Source organism: Ananas comosus, linkage group 8 (assembly GCF_001540865.1).
Source record: "Ananas comosus cultivar F153 linkage group 8, ASM154086v1, whole genome shotgun sequence".
NCBI lineage: Eukaryota > Viridiplantae > Streptophyta > Magnoliopsida > Poales > Bromeliaceae > Ananas > Ananas comosus.
In genome coordinates, this window is record NC_033628.1 from 11,681,317 (window position 1) to 11,700,841 (window position 19,525).

Here is a 19,525-nt window from a genome sequence, read left to right on the forward strand (position 1 = left end):
AGATTATTCTAAATATATCTTAGGATGATAATTGATAAGTTACTAGTCTTTTTTAAAAAAAAAATTTGAAGGTCTAAATGTTAGATTTTATTGAGCTTTTTGGTGATTTAAAATTTATTAAGTTTCTTGGGCGGCCTAATACTTGATGGGCCTTACCTCGGAGTTCATACTAAGATTTTCATATGTAAAAATTAGTCCCACATGGAAACTAAAATTATATTGTTATTATTTATATACTCCTTTATTTTCAAACTAGTTTTTTGGGAGAAAATGAGAGTCTCGACTAAACACATGCATGGCACGAGCTGGGCCAGGCCGAGCAGCCGCGCGCGGTTCAAGCACCCAATTTCTTTTATTTTATTTTTTAATTTTTTGGTTTTATCTTTATATTTTCAGAGTTCTAATTCTTTTGGGAGTTCTAATCCGTATCCCGTATATTTTAGGCTTATCTTGCGCCATACGTAATTGACGCGTTGAAGCAAGATTTTTACCTTGAATATATATATTGGAGGAGATTGCATGAGTTCAATCAGAATTGAGGCATATCTGAGAGCAAAATCCTAATCCGTAACTCTGTTTCTCGCCATTGATCTTTTGCGCTAATTTTCACCGAGCTTTATAGTATTTCGCTGGATCTCCTAAACCTTGTTTGGTTCATTTTGCGCCACCTTGAAAGCGTGCCGACGGGGTGGAACGTGGACGTTGTATTACTGAAAGTAATTACCATAAAGCCTCGCACGTGGAGAGACAATTTCGCTTCTAGAACAGTACTCTACACGTCTCGATCCACAGGACTTTTTTTAATACTTTTCTCTACAATATTTATTATTAAATTTTTTATCGAAATTTTTCTAAAACTAAAATTAAACTTTTGAATTGCTTTTAACCCAGAGACACTTTTTCTTTGAATTATGGTGACTGATAACCGGCCTGATATTAATTGGCTATAGTAAGTTGTCACTGACTGCATGTTACATCTAAATTAACTGTTTAGTTACATTTAAATTAACTTCTTAGTTGCATAAAATGAAGGGTTCTAAGAAAAACAATGTGCTTGAACAAAACTCCAAAATATATGCGTGGACACTAAAATTTATAAGTTAGATGTCAAAGATGAGATAAAGATATTCCAGAGAGTTATCCATTCTAGAACTACTCTATATCGAGCATTCTTAACCCTCTTTAACTTTTTGAGTCTAACCACCACCTAACATATTATTATCGGATTAAAAAACCATAGTTTTATATATCATTAATATATATATATATATATTATATATATATATATATATTATAATATATATATATATAAGTCCTGCTGCTATACTATCGGTAGCATGGAGACTTCCATGCCACAAGTTGTTTTCGATGATGCGGCTTCCAAATCGACGATCGGTTCCGTTAGACTTATTACATATTGAAAGTATTGGAAACTAAATTCAGAATTTTCGACATCATTGGCCCAGTGATCAAAAAGGTCTCAAATTAACAATTTTAAAGGTAGATGTGATGCATTTGTAAATTTAACGCGGTGTAAAATAATCAAATCTGATGAAATTTTTATAAATTTTTTTTTTACTATTAGAATAAGATCAGTACCTCTGATCTTAAATTAAAGTTTTCTATCATCATTTCTTAATGAAATTTTATTTTCAGCCGTTCATTTTTAGACTACTCGCTTGATAGATACATGATACCGAAAAATTATGAAATTTAGTTTCCAAATACTTTCAATAGTGTAGATCAAGTCTAACGGAGCCGATCGTCGATTTGGAAGCGGCATCATTTGAAAAAATTTGATAAGTACAGAGCTGTCTGTGCTACCAATAGTATAGCAGCCTAGATATCTCTCTCTCTCATTATATTATAGAATTAAACATATTCTAAAACTTAGGGTCATAAGTTACTAGTCTTTTTCTTTTTAAATTTGAAAGTCTAAATTAACCAGAGACACCTTTCTTTGAATTCTAGTGACTGATAACCGGCCTGATATTAACCGGTTACAGTAAGTTGTCACTGCCCGCATGTTACATCTAAATTGACTAACGAAGGGTTCTTTATTATAAGAAAACAAACGTACTTGAACAGAACTTAAAGGCTTTCTTTGGGATTACGGAGAGATTACATTACGTGTGATGAAAAGTACGTTTGAAAAAATATTATATTTATTTTCGTATGTAAAATGCCTTTCGCATATCGAGCGATGAGTCGATTACAATATATTTTCTGCGGTCCAACCGGAGAACACATAACATATTCCTATATGCTTTTTCCTCAACTCTATTTTATGTAATAGCGTTAGATAGGCCTCAATACAAACTAAGCCAAAGCTTGTTTGGCTTAAAGAATAAAGGCAAAATTAAAAATTTATTCCTTTTATTCTTCTAACGGTATTAAAAATTGCCAAAAATTATATTCTCCTCTTAACGGATTATTCCGAATAACCGTTAATGAGGAAGATAGTAGTTCCACCTACTGGGTGAAACAAATTATTCTCTACCTTATTCCTTTACTAATTAAGTTATAAATATTATAAATTTAATTAATTAATGAAATTAATTTTTTAATAATGATTATATTAATTATTTAACTTATTAGATTCATAATAATTTAAATAATAATTTATTTATAATTTATTATTATTTATCTAATTAATAGTTAGCCATATGGCCATATGATATGCTAATATTCAATCATTAACTAATATTTTTTATATTATTTAAATAATTATATTTTAATTTATATAATTAATATATTAACTAAATTAACTGTTTAGTTTGCATAAAATGAAGGGTTCAAGAAAACAACGTGTTCAACAAAACTCAAAATAACGGTGGACACTAAATTATAAGTTAGATGTGAAAGATGAGAAAAGATATTCAGAGAGTTATCCATTCCTAGAACTACTATATATCGAGCATCTTTACCTTTTTAATTTTTTGAGTCTAATCACCACTAGATATTATAGTCGCGATTAAAAACACTATAGTTATTATATATCATATAATATATATATATATATAGGCCGGAATACTATTAGTAGTAAAATGCTCTTTTTGCTATCAAGATTTTAACCATTGGATGAAAAATTATAGAGTTAGGATGATATTAGTCAGTTAGAGTTGAGTGGTCCCCCTAAGGTTGAGTGGTCCCCACTGGGTTTTAGTATTTAATCCAATGGTTAGAAATGATGAAAATAGTTGATACAAAGGCTAAAAAACTGGTAGCAACAATAGAATTTTGCTACTAATAGTAGCCCAGTCCAACTCTATATATATATATATATATATAAAATTAAAACTATTCAAAACCTTAGGGTCATAAGTTACTAGTCTAGTCTTTTTCTTTTTAAATTTGAAGCTCTAAATTAACTAGAGACACTTTCTCTTTGAATTCTAGTGACTGAGAACCGGCCTGATATTAACCGGTTACAGTAAGTTGTCACTGCCCGCATGTTACATCTAAATTGACTAATGAAGGGTACTAAGAAAAACAAACGTATTTGAACAGAACTCTAAGCTAGCGTTTGATTCGGGGATAAAAAAGGGGTTAGGGGGTTAACCCCCTTTTATCCCCAAACGAAAACTTTTGGGGGTGGAGTTTATTAACGGGTTATCCTGAAATAATCCGTTAAGAGTGGGGTTAACAAACCCCATCCCTCTAGAATTGGGGTGGGATTAATTAGTTAATCCCACCCCAATTTAATTTCTAAATATAAATTTATAATTTTAATTTTAATTTATAAATTTTAAGAATTTATAATTTGTAATCTTAAAATTAAAATTAATATTTTTTAAATTTAAAATTTAAAATTTAAAATTTATTTTTAATTGTTTAAATTTTAAATTTGACATTTTATATTTGAAATTTTAAAAATGTATAATTTGCAATCTTAAAATTAATATTTATTGTTTAATTAATTAAAATTTTAAAATTTTAAAATTTTAAATTCGAGATTTAAAAATAAATTTTAATTTTGGATTCTGTAATTTTGAAAGTTATCTATTTAAATTTGAAAATTGAAATATAAAATAAAAAATTTAAATTCAAATATAAAAATTAGAGCAAAATCAATATTTTTTATTTATAACAACCCACTATTCTTCTTATTTTATCTACTCCAACCAAACGTTATTTTTCTTATACCTGGACTAAACCCAATTCTCAACCAAATACAAAATTACTTTAACCCCACCTTAACCCTGAACTTAACTCTATCCCTGGAATAACTAGTTCTTACTTATCCCCTACCCAAACGAAGCCTAGGCTATGTTTGGTTTAAAGGATAAAAAAAGAATAAAATATATAGTCTTCTTATTCTTCCTAACGGTATTAAAAATTGCCAAAAATTACTATTCTCCTCTTAACGGATTATTCCGGAATAACGTAGTTCCACCTATTGGGTGGAACAAATTATTCTCTACCTTATTCCTTTACTAATTAAATTATAAATAATTATAAATTATAATTAATTAATGAAATTAATTTTTTAATAATTGACTAATTAATTATTTAACTTTTTAGATTAATAAATATTTAAATAACAATTTATTTATAATTTATTATTATTTATCTAATTAAATAGTTAGCCATATGATATGCTTATTCAATTATTAACTAATATTTTAGTAGTTAAATAATTAATATTTTAATTTATATAATTAATATATTAACTAAAAATATAAATGATTAAATAATTAATTAATATTAACACATTGGATTATTTTTTTAGTTATTTACTAATTAATGTCATCTTTGTCATCTCATATAGTAATTTTAATTAATTTATAAAGTAATTTTGATTAATATATTTATTAACTTATTAAAATATTTTCTTACTAATACCTAGATGCTTATTATTTAGATAAATTATTTTTATTTTAATCATAATTACTCTTATCCCTACTATTCCAACCCAATCAACCAAACGTAATTTTTCTTTTTCCTCTAAATATCCCGATTCTTGTCCAAACACAAAATTGAATTAATTCCTATCTATCTCAGAAGTTATACATATTCCAAGAATAAACAAAAATAGCTTGTTTTTGAACCAGTTAATAGCTTGTTTATAAACAAAATTTATAAGTTATCATATTACTATTTCTGACAACAACCTCTTTGTACACTTAATAACATCTAATAACAAAAACCTCCAATGCAAGCATCTGCATGTTGCCAAACCTACCACTTCCGTGGAAATTTGCAACTCTATTGGGAAAAGATGAAATTAAATGAAAGCCTAATTACCAACTGTGACAAAGAAAAAACAAAAAAAAAAAACTACATTTAACTACCAGTTTCAAGCTATTAAATGCTAATTTACCAAACAGTGGGTGCTCATGTAGTTTCTGTTGCATTTCTTTATGTTTAATGATCGATCAGCTAATTAGTTGGTATAAGGTGCATGCAATTAAAAACATCAATCAAAATTTTTCAGGGGGATAAGGAGCTGGCAACCATCGCTGCCATGTGGTCGGTAATCTGGTTAGAGCGTAATGGAAGATTTTTTCAGAAATCAAAACGTGCGTTGGGATGTTTGTTGACGGAGATCCGAGTGCTCAGAGATTTGTGGAAACGTTTTTGCATTTAATCTTTTATTTCTTTTGTCTTTTTTTTTTTCATTTTTACTCGAAGCCCCAAGCTGGCTCAATCTGTGGCCGAATTTATTTTCTAAATAAATAAAACAGTAGCATATCTTTTCTCAAGAAGAAACAAAAAAACATCAATCAAAATTAGCTAAGAGTTATTGCACTCTCATGTGATTTTGTTAGATAAAAATGTATGAAAAGTTCCTTTTATTACCCCATCATTATGAAGAATAAACCAGTCCTTTTGCAAGAAAAGGTATGATACAAAGACTAATGGAACATATATTATAAGTAAAAATCTCAGGCACTAAAGTATATATTTATTTTTTTAGAGATAAATCTCAGGCACTAAAATATATATTTTTTTTGAGAGATAAGTAGCGCGCTATCTGCTTCGTTTATTTCATTTAGAAATAAATTTAGTTGAAAATGTGAATTAACTAGGATTCGAACTTGGGTATCGGGTACCAGCCACCAAGCCTTTTACCACTTGCTCTAGGGACGGTCAGCGACACTAAAGTATATTGAAGTGAAGTTAGTTAGACTAGCTAGGACAAAGTCTCAACACCTGAAGAGCCCATTTGGATTGGCTACAATATGGGGTATAAGGTCCTTATACCCCATTTTGTACCCAAATAAAATTTTTTGGGTTAGTTCCCACCCAGGGTGGGAACAAACTTGTTTCCACCGAGCTTGTTCCTGTTTTAAAATAGAATTTAAATTTTTAAAATTTAAAATTTGTAATATAAAAATTAAAATTCTAAATTCTAAATTCTAAATTTTAAATTTGATATTTTAATATTTTAAATTTTAAAATATCAAAAATTTTATATCTTTCAAATTTAAATTTGGTCTTAAATTTAAATTTTCAAATTTAAAATTTTTAAATTTGAAGATTTAAATTTTAAATTTTAATTTTAAAATTTAAATTTTAAAAGTTAAAAATTAAATTTAAAATTATAAATGTAAAATTTAAAAAAATTAAATTCAAATATAATGAGAGGGATAATATAATTATTTTCTATTTATAACTATTCATTATTCTCCTTATTCCATTTTATCTATCCAAATACTATTTTTCTTATTTCCGGAAACAATCTAATTTTCATCCAAACACAAGATTGATCTAATTCTCACTTATATCTAAACTTGTACTTATCGCTGAAATAAACAGTTCTTACTTATACCCAAACCAAACGAAGCGTATAGGGATTAATTCAGCTTGTCCAAAAAAAAAAAAAACTTAATTCGGATGGATTAACTGTGTTGCATAACAAAACGTAGTTTTTTTTGTTTTTGGGGAGACAAATATAGCTGCAAATTATTCACTTCATTCATTGTTTAAGAAATAAAATCGAATTAAAAACCTCAGATACCAACTATATATCAAGCTCTTAGATAAATTAGGGGTGCCAATTCAGCTCGCTATTTGCGAGGCAGTTGAAGCCGTTAATGCTAAGTCTGAACCGGCTGGCTACCCAACATCGATCATGGCAGTTACGCTAGCTCCGACTAAAACTGCTTCCTAAATCCACAGAAAATTACTTTCCCTACAAGCAGGTTATGCCGCACTACAGCCATCCAACATAACATGCCACGTATCATGTACTTTTTTTTTTAAAACCAAATATTTAATAATATATTTTTTTCAATATTTAACAATGTTTGAATGCGTTTCAAAGTAAACTATCATTACATTTGAAAGCGCCGAGAGCTTATACCAAATATCGATAAAATATATTTTGAATTCTGAAACTTTCAAATATTATAAAATTAAAAATAATAATAAAATTTATTATTTAATAAATTAGTTTGATATAATAAATATTTATATTAATTTTTTGAAACGTCGATATTTGCCATAATATAGGAATGCTCTCCCTAAGTATGGTGTGAAAAGTGCCTTATAAGAAGTTTTTTTTTTTGTGATGATTTATTAAGCTTTATAATCAAACTTTTAGCTCAAATTTTTTAAGTATATATATGTAGAGAGAGAGAGAGAGAGAGACAGAGAGAGAGAGAGAGCAGGACTGTTATGTTCTTAAAAGAGTATAGAGGACTTCGTGCTCTTAAGCCGTTTTCGATGTTTAAACTTTCAATTCGACGATCAGCTCTGTTAGACTTGATCTAGTATATTTGAAATATTTAGAAAATAAATTTTATAATTTTTCGATATTATTTACCTAATGATCGAAATGATTCAAAATTAACAGTTGAAAATAAAAAAAATTTCACAAAAAGTGGTGATATAGTACTGAAATTTTCGATCAGATATATTGATCTTGCTGTAGATAGTATAAAGAATTTTCTATCAAAATTTTATCTAATTTGAATGCTTCTGTACCGTTAAACTTGAAAATGGCAGGTATCAACTATTAAATATTATTGATTTTGAACTCTTTTAATTCTTAGATAAATAATATCGAAAAATCACAAAATTTATTTTTTAAATACATCAATTACGCTAGATCAAATCTAATAGAACCGATTGTCAATCCAAGAATTTAATCATCAAAAACGAAGCTTCTAAAAGCACAATAGTCCTGCTCTTCCCCCCCCCCATCTCTCTATATATATGTATATATAATACATAAAATATTGTTCATTGAAAATAAATAAGTATTTGACATTATTTAGATTTCGAGGTACCGAGTTAATGTCAATAAGCCCACAACAACTAAAAATTTTAAATTATATTTTTATAAAGAATTAATTTAATTTTTTAAATATTGAAGTGTTGATTTAGAAAGGCAACAGGATCGAATCCCGTTGGTGGGTTCGCTCACCCAACTTTAAACCGTCGCATCCAAACACTGCTACTTCTCGCTTCTCTCGATCGCTTCATCAAAAAAACTTCTCACCCAAAAGCGCAAAATCAGATCGCCAACGCTACTAAACCTGCTGGCCCAATTTCATTCCTCCTCCTCCCCCCTCTCTCTCTCCCTATTTATGATCACTCCCCATCTTTCCCCGACTCTCATTTATTAGGAGGGATTTCCATTTTTCCATGCAATGCCTAACCCACCATTTCAAATTTATTTATATTTATTTAGCCATGACGCCCCACTTTGAATCTTAATTCGTAGGAAGACACAAAACATCGTACGGTGTTCCCACCAATTAAATGTTATATATATATATATATATATCTATATATAGTGTTGTTAATTACACAGTTGTTTTTGTAGGAATTATAATGGAGCTTGCTTTTCCGGTGGCGGTTGCAATTTGCGCGACGGCGGCCTACGCGGTGTGGTTCCTGCGGCTGCGTAGGGGGCTGCGGGGGCCGCGCGTGTGGCCGCTGGTCGGGAGCCTGCCGGGGCTCGTGCGGAACGCGGAGCGCATGCACGAGTGGATCGCCGGGAACCTGCAGGCGACGGGAGGGACGTACCAGACGTGCATCTGCGCGGTGCCGGGGGTGGCGCGGCGCGCGGGGCTGGTGACCGTCACGTGCGAGCCGCGCAACCTGGAGCACGTGCTGAAGGCGCGGTTCGACAACTACCCGAAGGGCCCGACGTGGCACGCCGTGTTCGGGGACCTGCTGGGCGACGGCATCTTCAACACCGACGGCGAGGCGTGGCTGCTGCAGCGCAAGACGGCGGCGCTCGAGTTCACCACGCGCACGCTCCGCCACGCCATGTCGCGGTGGGTCTCGCGCTCCGTCCATCTCCGCCTCCTCCCCATATTGGCCGACGCCGCCGACGCAAGGGCCCCCCTCGACCTCCAGGACCTGCTCCTGCGCCTCACCTTCGACAACATCTGCGGCCTCGCCTTCGGCAGGGACCCGGAGACGCTCGCGCCGCCGCTGCGGGAGAATGCGTTCGCTGCGGCGTTCGACCGCGCCACGGAGGCCACCCTCCGCCGCTTCATATTCCCGGAATTCGTGTGGCGGTTCAAGAAGCTGTTCCGGCTGGGGATGGAGTCCGCGCTCGCCGACGGCGTCGAGCACGTGGAGCGGTACCTCTCTGCCGTGATCGAGGCACGCAGGCTCGAGCTCAAGTCCGGCGCCGATCACGACGACCTTCTCTCCCGCTTCATGAGGAAGGGCTCTTACTCTGACTCTTTCCTTCAAGAGGTAGAGAATAGTTATTTCATATAAAAATAATAATATCCAATCAAAAAATTTTATATAATATTATTTTAATATAAAATTATCAGGTGGCGCTCAATTTTATCCTCGCTGGTCGCGACACCTCCTCAGTCGCTTTAAGCTGGTTCTTCTGGCTCGTCTCCACCCACCCCGCCGTCGAGCGCCGCATCCTCACGGAGCTCGCCTCCGTCCTCTCCGCCTCCCGCGGAACCGACACCACCGCGTGGCTCGCGTCCCCGCTGGCCTTCGAGGAGGCCAACCGCCTCGTCTACCTCAAAGCCGCCCTATCCGAGACCCTCCGGCTGTACCCCTCCGTCCCCGAGGACTCGAAACACGTGGTGGCCGACGACATCCTCCCCGACGGGACATTCGTCCCCGCGGGATCGTCAATCACGTACTCCATCTACTCCGCGGGCCGCATGAAGTCCGTGTGGGGCGACGACTGCCTCGAGTTCCGTCCGGAGCGGTGGCTCACCCCGGACGGCAAAAGCTACGATCCGCACGACTCGTTTAAGTTCGTCGCGTTCAACGCCGGCCCGCGAATTTGCCTCGGCAAGGACCTCGCGTACCTGCAAATGAAGACCGTCGCCGCCGCGGTTCTTCTGCGGTACACTCTCGCGGTGGTCTCCGGCCACCGCGTCGAGCAGAAGATGTCGTTGACGCTCTTCATGAAGCACGGGCTCAGGATGAGCGTGGAGAATCGTGACCTCGGCTCAATTGTCGGCAAGCTCCGGCCGACTTTGCCGGCGACGGCGGAGGGGAATGCTGTTGCTGCTTAAATTCTGTGTTTTAATTATCTCAAATTTAATAAATTTGGAGTGCTCAAGTTTGAATTAGATGTAGATACATAGATAGGCGTTGGTACGAGTACGTAGTTGGAAAACACAGAATAAGTAAAAGTAGTTAAATTTATACATAGTCCGCGTAGTGCATGCCCCTGTCGCTATTTGGCTTAGTATAATTTCCAATTAAAATGTTATTAGTTGTTGAACCTGCATGCAAACTAAACTTTACTACGTACTCTTAATTATGAAAATTTTAAGATTATTGTAAAGTGACATTAGGAAGAAAATATTAGCCATGCAGACACTAAGGATTAGTTTGTGAGAGTTAAAGAGACTTTAATTTTTAAATAAAAAGTCGAGAAATTAGCCAAATCTACTACTATTTAATCAAATTTGTCTCCGTTATCTAATAAAATTAGAAGAGCAAAATTTTTCTTAGGTGACTTCTTATCACGAAATTACCGTATTATTCTTAATTAGATTTTTAACGCACCCAATAGCTTAATTCCTTATCAAGTGCCTTTTTTTTTTTTCCATCTCAAGCCCAAAAAATTGATCACATCGTTGGATCAATCTCTATAACTAAGTTAGATCCTAGGAAATTTGTGCTTGGTTTGTGGAGGAAAAAGAAAAAGAAAAAAAAAAGCCTCTCCTCACACCTGACATTTAAGTAACCAGATCTCACATTGGATTCTCTTAACAGAATGGGCTCAACGGATTGGGCTCAAAAAATTGATGAAATCATATTGATGCAACAATCAAGGCCCATGGTGCCGTCCGCGCTGCTACCACCTTTATTCCGCTAATAAATAAAATAGAGTTGAAAAATATATATATCAATATACTCTTGTATTTTGTGATGAGACTTAAAAAATATATCTTAACTGACTCATTATAATTTATAACACACGATACACATCACGTTAAAAAATTTTCGACCTTATGGCACACCGGAGTCGCTGAGCAGTGATGGTAGACGAAAGGACACAAGGAGTAGAAGAAGAGGATGATTATTTATGCCCAATGTTATCAATCTATCTGCTAGTTACTTTGACACCAGATTTGCTTTGATACACAATATATATGATGACAAAAGCAAAGAAAATCTAGCTTATGGAATGCAGCAAAAATATTAAAAGATAATCAAAAAAGAGAATAAAAAATAGAACACACAAATATTTATATAGTTTGATCATTGATCTATATCCACGAATAAAGACAGAGTGAATACTTTCATTATAATTAAAATAGAGTACAAACAAATTTCAAAAATACACTTATAATCTCTCTCATTTTGCTGCAATTTACAATAAAGAACATACTTATAATAGTGTTAAACTCTAATACAATTAAGAATACAAATCTATTAAAATCAACAACAAATTTAACAAAATTGAACATAATTTGAATTTAACTTGATGAAATAATCAAATAGAAATAAGATTAGAAAATCTTGTAATTTCAAAATTCCAGACATATCCAATATTGAAAAAAAAAATATCTAAATTGCAAATACTAGGACTATTATATCTTTTTTTCCCAACTCTCCAAAAACTAAAAGCTTCAGATTGGGCAAAGGCAACAATTTCTACTAAAAACTTCAGGCAAGTTTACTAATGGTGAAAGAACTATTTTGCACTTCAAAATCATGGAACATTATACTTTGTATATATTTGTGTTATAGTAAAATCTTAGATCTCCACAAATTCATGTCTAAGATTAGAGATAAACACACATTAGTAATTGCTCCTCAAAAGAGACTTTTTAATCAAACCTAATAATATCAATCCATCCCCAAGAATTCAAACACAAATTTTTGCACATCACATCACACGCTAATTAACAAACACACAGAAATATGGAAAACAGGCAAGTACATTTATTGGACAGTTCAATTTCTCCCCACTAAAAAAAAAAAGAAGCAAAAATATCAGTGGCACTAATCATCATCATCAACAATAATAATAGCAATAGCAATAGCAGTGATTAAACAACCCTCACAGCTTCTTCTTGTCTTTCTCCTTACTACCAAAATTATTATTATTATTATTATTATCTGCGGAGTGTGAGTAATGGCGCATGAGAGCTCTGGGGAGGTAGATGGGGAGGAGGAAGCCGAGCAGGTTGAAGGTCCAGAAGGCGAGGTTGGCGAGGGCGAGGGCGCGGCCGGCGAGGAGGCGGCGCGGAGGGGCGAGGTCGGCCTTGCGCATCTCGGCGCGGAGCCAGTCGGCGAGGGTGAAGAGGCGGCGGGCGTTGTAGGAGACGGGGACGAAGGCGCGGATGGGGAGGGAGAAGTGGTGGGAGAAGGTGACGCCCTCGAGGAAGACCTGGGCGGCGAGGAGGAAGACGTGGGGGGCGGCGGCGGCGAGGCCGTGCTTGTCGCCGGCGAGGACGCCGTCGACGATGTAGGCGATGGGGAGGAGGAGGCCGAGGACGGCGCCGAGGGCGACGTAGGCGGCGAGGAGGGGGTTGCGTTGGCCGAAGATGGGAGGGGGAGGGGAGGGGGAGAGCGGGGGGAAGGAGAGGGAGGAGAGGAGGTAGAGGTAGGGGAGGGAGAGGAGGGCGAAGGCGAGGTCGGCCACGGGGACGGTGGAGCTGGCGGCGAGGACGACGAGGGTCGCGAGCGCGTTCAGCTGCCGGAAGGACAGGAACCGGTGGATCCGCCGCGGCGAGTGCGCCTGCAGCCCCGGCCGCAGCAGCGCGTCGTCCTCCGCCGCCTTCGCCTCCGCCCCCGCCCCCGCCGCCGACACCTCGATCCCCCCGCCCCCCGTGGGCCCCACGCCGCCCGACATAATCTACTGATTGATCGATCGATCGCAATCGCAATCGCAATCGCAATCTCAGTCACACCACCAGCGAGAGAGAGGAGAATAGCAGAGAATGAAGATCAGGATCAGGAACAACTGGAGTGCGCAGCAGCAGCAACAAGAACAAAGACCAACAAGTGGAGGAGAGGAGAGGAAAGGGAGAGAACGGTGGAGTCGGATGAGGTGGCGGGGGGGGCGGTGGGGGGCGACGACCGAGGACGCGTGGCGGGATCTCGCGGGCCTGTTGCTCAGCTGCCGACACGTGTTGCGCGACAGACGAGGATGAGATGGAAAAAAATAAATATAAAGAATTACTGTTTTATTTTTTATTTTTTTTAATGGAGAAGTGCGACACGTCGATACGGGTGGAAGTAGCGACCGACCTTCGTGGGTTGTACCCACCAGGATTTCTTTTCGTTCGCTCTCCTTCTACTTTCTTTTCCTCTTGAATTGAGGACGCTAGTGACTTCGCTGCATTAATTCTTTCTTATGTGGCAGTTGAACCAAAGCGCACATATTTAATTGTAAGTCACACAATACAACAATCTACTCTTTTTTCTTTTCCTATACAAATATTCACACTTGACATGTTTAGTGCAAAGTTAAAAAGAACGAAAAAGGAGAGCAGAGACTCGGAAACAAATTTAACAAATGCAAGGAACTTCCAAAAGATGAAATAGGAAAAGCGAAAAAAAAAAAAAAAAAAAAATCAATCACAGCTGCAGCTGCATCTGCTGAAGCCATTCCTGAATGGCGGAACGAAGGGCGTGATTCGGAATGAGCTCGCAGTGGGGAAGTTTTAAGTTAGTCATCGGCGACGTATCGTGGCCGCTGTCGAGCCACCCTTTTATAGCCTCGGCTTCGTATGTGAATCCATCCGCGGCGATGTGCGGATCCCTCATGATCTCCTGATATTGTGTTTATGCACAGAGAACCGTACGTTAGTAACTACTGGGGCAATTGTTTTCACCAATATTTGGAGCGAGTTTATATGCGTCGCAGAGTAATTATAGACGCATTTGTAGTTAATGCAAAACAAGAAGACCATGAAGATGAAACATTTGGTCTCAAAGAAAGCATTTGAGGTGTTAAGAGAAGGTATTTGAGGTTAACACTAACGTAAGTAACACTAATTCTCAACGAACTCGAGTATGACAGCTAAGTTTACTAGTAAACAATTGAAGGAGAGAAAGTATAAGCTACTAGTAGAGACTATGAAATTTTGAACAGGGATTCATTCATCTTTACCTGAAAGATTGGACAGACGAAGTAGGACGGTATACGGTGCTCATCCAAGACAGATCCAGACGGCGGCGGCGATGCAGACAACGAAGCAGCCTTCATCAACGGTTCGACCACTCTCCACACCTCCTCCACGAGATCGGGCCGCCGCCTCCTGCTCAACTCCGCGCACCTCAATCCAATGTGTGCCAACTGCTTGGCCTGCACGAAAGGCCAGTCTCCAGCCGTCGAATCAATCATCGAGTGCAAGTTACCGTCCTCCACGGCGTCCTCCACTTCTCTTGCAATCCCTAAGGGAGGCTTCCCCGTTAACAGGCGCAGAATGATGATACCAAAGGAGTAGATATCGGATCGCGGAGTCAACCGGCCAGTGGAAATGAATTCAGGGTCCATGTAAGCAAACGTTCCACGGGGGTTAGTGGTGCGGTAAAGGGTGGTGGTGGTGGTGTTCGATTGGATCAGCAGGCGGCAGATGCCGAAGTCACTGAGCTTGCTGATGAAGTTAGCATCGAGGAGGATGTTACTGGGCTTGAGATCCCCGTGGACGACAGGGTGGGGCTTGTTGGAATGGAGGAAGATGAGCGCGGAGCAAATCTCCCCGATGATCCGGATGCGGACTTGCCATGTGAGGGGTGGAGTGTTATTCAAGCAAACTAGACGGTCTTCGAGGCTTCCGTTTGGTAGATATTCATAGACGAGGCCCGATGCTTCCGAGCATGCTCCGATCAGGGTGACGAGGTTCGGGTGCCTCACTCTACTGAGGACAGCAACCTGCCAACAACAAAAATTCATACCATTCAGCAGTGCGATGAGATTTCCACAATCTGATCAATTACTAAGGGAAAAATTATATGGACCTTGCCGATATCTGATCACATGAAATTTCTATTTTGAAGCTACTTCTATCAAGGGCTAGGTGTGTTTAAGGGCAGTTAGGTCAACTAGACTGATGTCTAGGGAGGGGTGGGTGGTTGATTGAAGCCTGTAGTTTACTTTAAACAATGAAAAGTTTAGGTAGTTCTATGTGACTATCTAAACATTAAGACGGTACCGAAATATATTTCCCTTGCAATATTGGGGCAATAAGTTTTTTGAGAACTAAGTGGACTTAAAAGACCTCTTGTTGGAACTCTGATTGGCCTTGCAAGCTTTCAGGATGCAGCTTCTTTATAGCCACGGTGGTGTTGCGTAGAAAGCCTTTGTAAACGCTTCCGAAGCCGCCTTCTCCTATCTTCAGTGTCTCGCAGAAATTTTGAGTTGCTTGCTTTAGCTCCAACAAGGAAAACTCGGAGTTCAAGGCCCCATGAGAGTCGGAACTCATCTGCTCCCTCTTCTTGCGTAATTCTTCGGCCTCTTTAACAGCATCATCTCGCTCGCGCTGCAAATTATCAAACTCTGCTTGCAGCGAATGGAGGAGGTCCCTTGCTGCCGACAGTTTCTCTTCAAGATCCTTGGTAGCATAATCAGAACTGGTGATCTGCTGTTCCAGTGCCAACATCTGCTCATTTGCCTTTTGGAGCTGTTCGGCGATTTCATCTCGCTGGTTTTTGAGCAGTTCTATCTCCTGCATTTCTTTTGCAAGAGACTCCTCGATTTCTTTCCTCCTTTTTGCCTCTTTTTTGTATAAGTTCTCAGATTCTTTCACCTGCAAGAAGAATCCGCTTCAGTATCATACTTTGCATGGTATATATACACAATGCAACTCGTGATTAGGCACATAATGAAAATAAAAAGAATTACTTTCTGAAGAGCCAAGATCACATCTTTTTCAGCTTTCCTACGCCTGCGCGATTCCTCAAAAGCTTCATTCTTTAGGTTCTCAGCTTCTGCGAGGGCTTCTCTGAGTTTATCATATACATCAGCATCCAACCCCATGTCATCCTGTTAAAATCAACCATTAGTTATAATAAATCTTTACTGGGACTTATCTTTGCCATTTACTCACCATTTAAGAAACATTAGTGAGCAAAAAAGAAGATGACACCCACCAGTTCATGGCGCGGAGATGAAAAATGATCCTCCTCGGACTCGTGCACCGAAGGCAACACTACCGACCCAACTTCACTCTCCTCTTCCCGAGCTAATTGCACTGGACCCAAGTTGCTAACCACTTCATCGCTCGTAGATGATGACGTGCGCGAAGTTCTCCTCGAGATCCCTTCCCAAGGATCAATTGAACTGTTGGTGCTTAACCTACGATCTAGTGTTACCTGATCAGGCCCTCGAGGATGTAGCCCTGCAGGAAGAGCAGCAAGCGTGTCGTTTCTCGACCTCTGCGTGAAATAATCTTGCCTAATGCTTCCCTGCGAGCTCGACAACGGAGTGGACCCCTGCCCCTGAGGTAGTGTTAATGACCTCAACCTATCTGAGAGGCTGGACATTGAGCTTGAGCTAGAAAAAGGTGAAGGCGCTATACCCGGTGCATCGAAACCTGCCTCCCTGTTGAGAGAAAAATCCAATGTGCACAACTAATTAGAGTTATACGAGGTCCTAAACGGCCAGAAGATTATACAGACATGACAAATCGAGTGTAATATTTATAAAGAATAATTATCAAAAAGGGTCCCCTTGGAAAAACTTGATCTTACTTGGTGTAAATCAAGTTCCCTTTGCAAACAAACCATATCTTGCATGATGGATCAGCCTTTTGCAACACCGCAATTGCCGTCTTGGACTTCGGTGTATTCATCTTCCTGTAATTTGAGAACAACCTTTTAGACTGAAATTCAATAACTGTTTTTTTTCTTTTTTTTCTGAATCTGAGAACTAAGAAACCTATTGCTATTGTATAACAAAGAAGTTACACACTCTTGGTGACATACTTTGAGTAATGCTTGTCTGCTGCTGCACCCATGACAAGCTTGGTAATTCCGTGAAGAGAAATGAGCTCCAGAAGCCCTTTAGCAACATCATCCATCTCGATCACTAGTTTCTCAGCTTTAACCTGAACAACGGAAACGAAAACTTTTCTTTCAACCACAATCTGTAACCGCAATATGTAGATTTTATCTTTCGTCTAATTTCCTAATGTAGCGCTGAATATACGTCCCGAATACTCGCCGGACACGGTGTCTTCGTTGTAAATATAAATATACAGCACCGGCAGATGATTATAAGAACTACTAGAAAGAAAGAATGGTGGATAGGGAGCGGAAATCGCACCTTAACTTTCGAGCATACCACGAGGTATTGATCCAAACTCTTGACCATCTTCTCCCTTTCAAGCTGCCTGTATGCGGCGACCTCCTGCGGTTTTAGTTTGCTTGCGTGGAACTTGGCCCCCACTGAAACCAATGTGAAGCGAAACTGCAGTTAGAAGCAGCTCATAGCAAAGATTATCTTTCAGTAGTGTATAGCGTGGGACGCGAAAAGCCCTTTTCAGTGAGTCTTTGTGGCAGAAGCCAATTTTGTCACTAGTCGGAATCGAGTTTTTCCAGATGCCGCGCATATTCTGCAGCATTAGGTTGCTTATGCGAGACGAGGAACAAACATGAGAACAGAAGCAGATGCTTCGAACAGATATTAGGGCTTAATATGTCAGAGTTTTCAGACTAAGATCAGTTGCAATTGAGATCCTAAATCTGCCCAAAATTCAAATAACTGTACATCAGAAGGAAATTGACCAGAGTTAAGCGATCTCCGCTCATAGTTATTCGCCAATCCCTAAAGAATTAAACTATTATCTTAGATTACCCCAAACTAGAGAAGAATCAAAATATTCAACAAAAGCAACAAATTATTTCCTGAAATTGAATGCGAAGTGTGCGAGAGGGAGAGAGAGAGAAGCGTACTGAAGGGGATCATTTGGGCGGGGACATGAACGTGGGCGATAACGATCCTCGCGTCCTTGGAAACGTTCTGAAGAGCCCAAAGCAGAGTGTTTTTCCCATACTTGATCTCCTCCGCCACCGCCACGTAAACCCTCTCCTCCCCCTCCGCCGCGGCGGCGGCGGCGGCGGCGGCGAGGCTCGCCGACGACGATCTCCCGCTGCGGTTGCTCGCCGTTTCCCAGCTCCGGTTCCCCTCCATCTCCCCCGTTTCCCCAAAAGAGGCTCCGAAGCCTCTATTACACCATCCTCGCGGGCTCCGCGCGAGAATTAATGGGGATTTGGAGAGAGAGAGAGAGAGAGAGAGAGAGAGAGAGAGAGAGAGTTGAATCGGAGAAGAAGCTTCGGAGATTGGGGATGATGATGTTCGGAAAATATCGAAGTAGTTAGGCATGAAGGAAAAGGAAGTAGTGAGGTAAAGATGACTTCAAGGAGATGGCCAAGTCAACGGCTATCATTTTTCTTTTTTTGGTAATAAAAGGTAAAATTGTCCATTCTCAGATGCCCCTCAACTTTTTATTTCTGGAATTACCACCATCTTAATATTACTATTTTATAAATTAAAAAAAAAATTAGTTTGATTGAATTTAATATTTTTTTGGAAAAAATATTAATTAAAAATTAAATTAATTAGGTTACTTCAGAAAACGACATATAATAATGTAATATTCTCCGTAAGAAACATACTATATATATACATGCATACTTATTACATGTAAAAATGTAATAAGTGAATCGGGATGATCGCGCTTTTGATCTGATCCGTCCTCAATAGAAAAGTAGGTGAAAGCCAAAAAAAATTTTTTAAAAAAATCTGTCCAAAATCAGTCCCGACACATTAAGAAAGAAAGTAGAAGGTAGAAAAGCTTTTTCTTTTTTTGATTCTTTCATCTGTTAAAGAATTATCGACGCTCCTAATTGATTAGTAAATAAGAATAAAAAAAAACAATTAATTTATCCTGAATCCGTCTCGAGTCGTCAAAAAATAGAGTGAGAAAACTTTCTTCAATTTTTAGTTAAAAAAAGGGGATAAAATTAGTAGATAGATCCTAACCATTCATAGAATATACGTTAATTTTATACTTTATTTTTAGGTGTACAAATAATATTAAGCTATTCAAAATCAATGATTATAAAAATGAATAAAACCGAGCGTAGACTCGCCATATGTAAACAAAAAAAAAAA

General features: G+C 38.1%; 2 protein-coding genes across 2 annotated transcripts; one reads left to right on the forward strand and one right to left on the reverse strand.

Moving 5' to 3' along the window:
- Positions 8,436-10,514, forward strand: LOC109714161 (cytochrome P450 86A2-like). The gene is made up of 3 exons (XM_020238625.1): positions 8,436-8,690; positions 8,777-9,663; positions 9,747-10,514. The coding sequence occupies exons 2-3, from the start codon at positions 8,785-8,787 to the stop codon at positions 10,455-10,457; spliced, it is 1,590 nt and encodes a 529-aa protein (XP_020094214.1). The 5' UTR covers positions 8,436-8,690; positions 8,777-8,784; the 3' UTR covers positions 10,458-10,514.
- On the reverse strand, positions 13,763-18,706 carry LOC109714159 (U-box domain-containing protein 33-like). Its single transcript, XM_020238622.1, has 9 exons — positions 18,304-18,706; positions 17,675-17,796; positions 17,335-17,456; positions 17,101-17,205; positions 16,501-16,951; positions 16,253-16,393; positions 15,630-16,157; positions 14,519-15,283; positions 13,763-14,178 (listed from the first exon to the last, which is right to left on the reverse strand). Exons 1-9 carry the CDS (start codon positions 18,539-18,541, stop codon positions 13,984-13,986), a joined length of 2,667 nt encoding a protein of 888 aa, XP_020094211.1. The 5' UTR covers positions 18,542-18,706; the 3' UTR covers positions 13,763-13,983.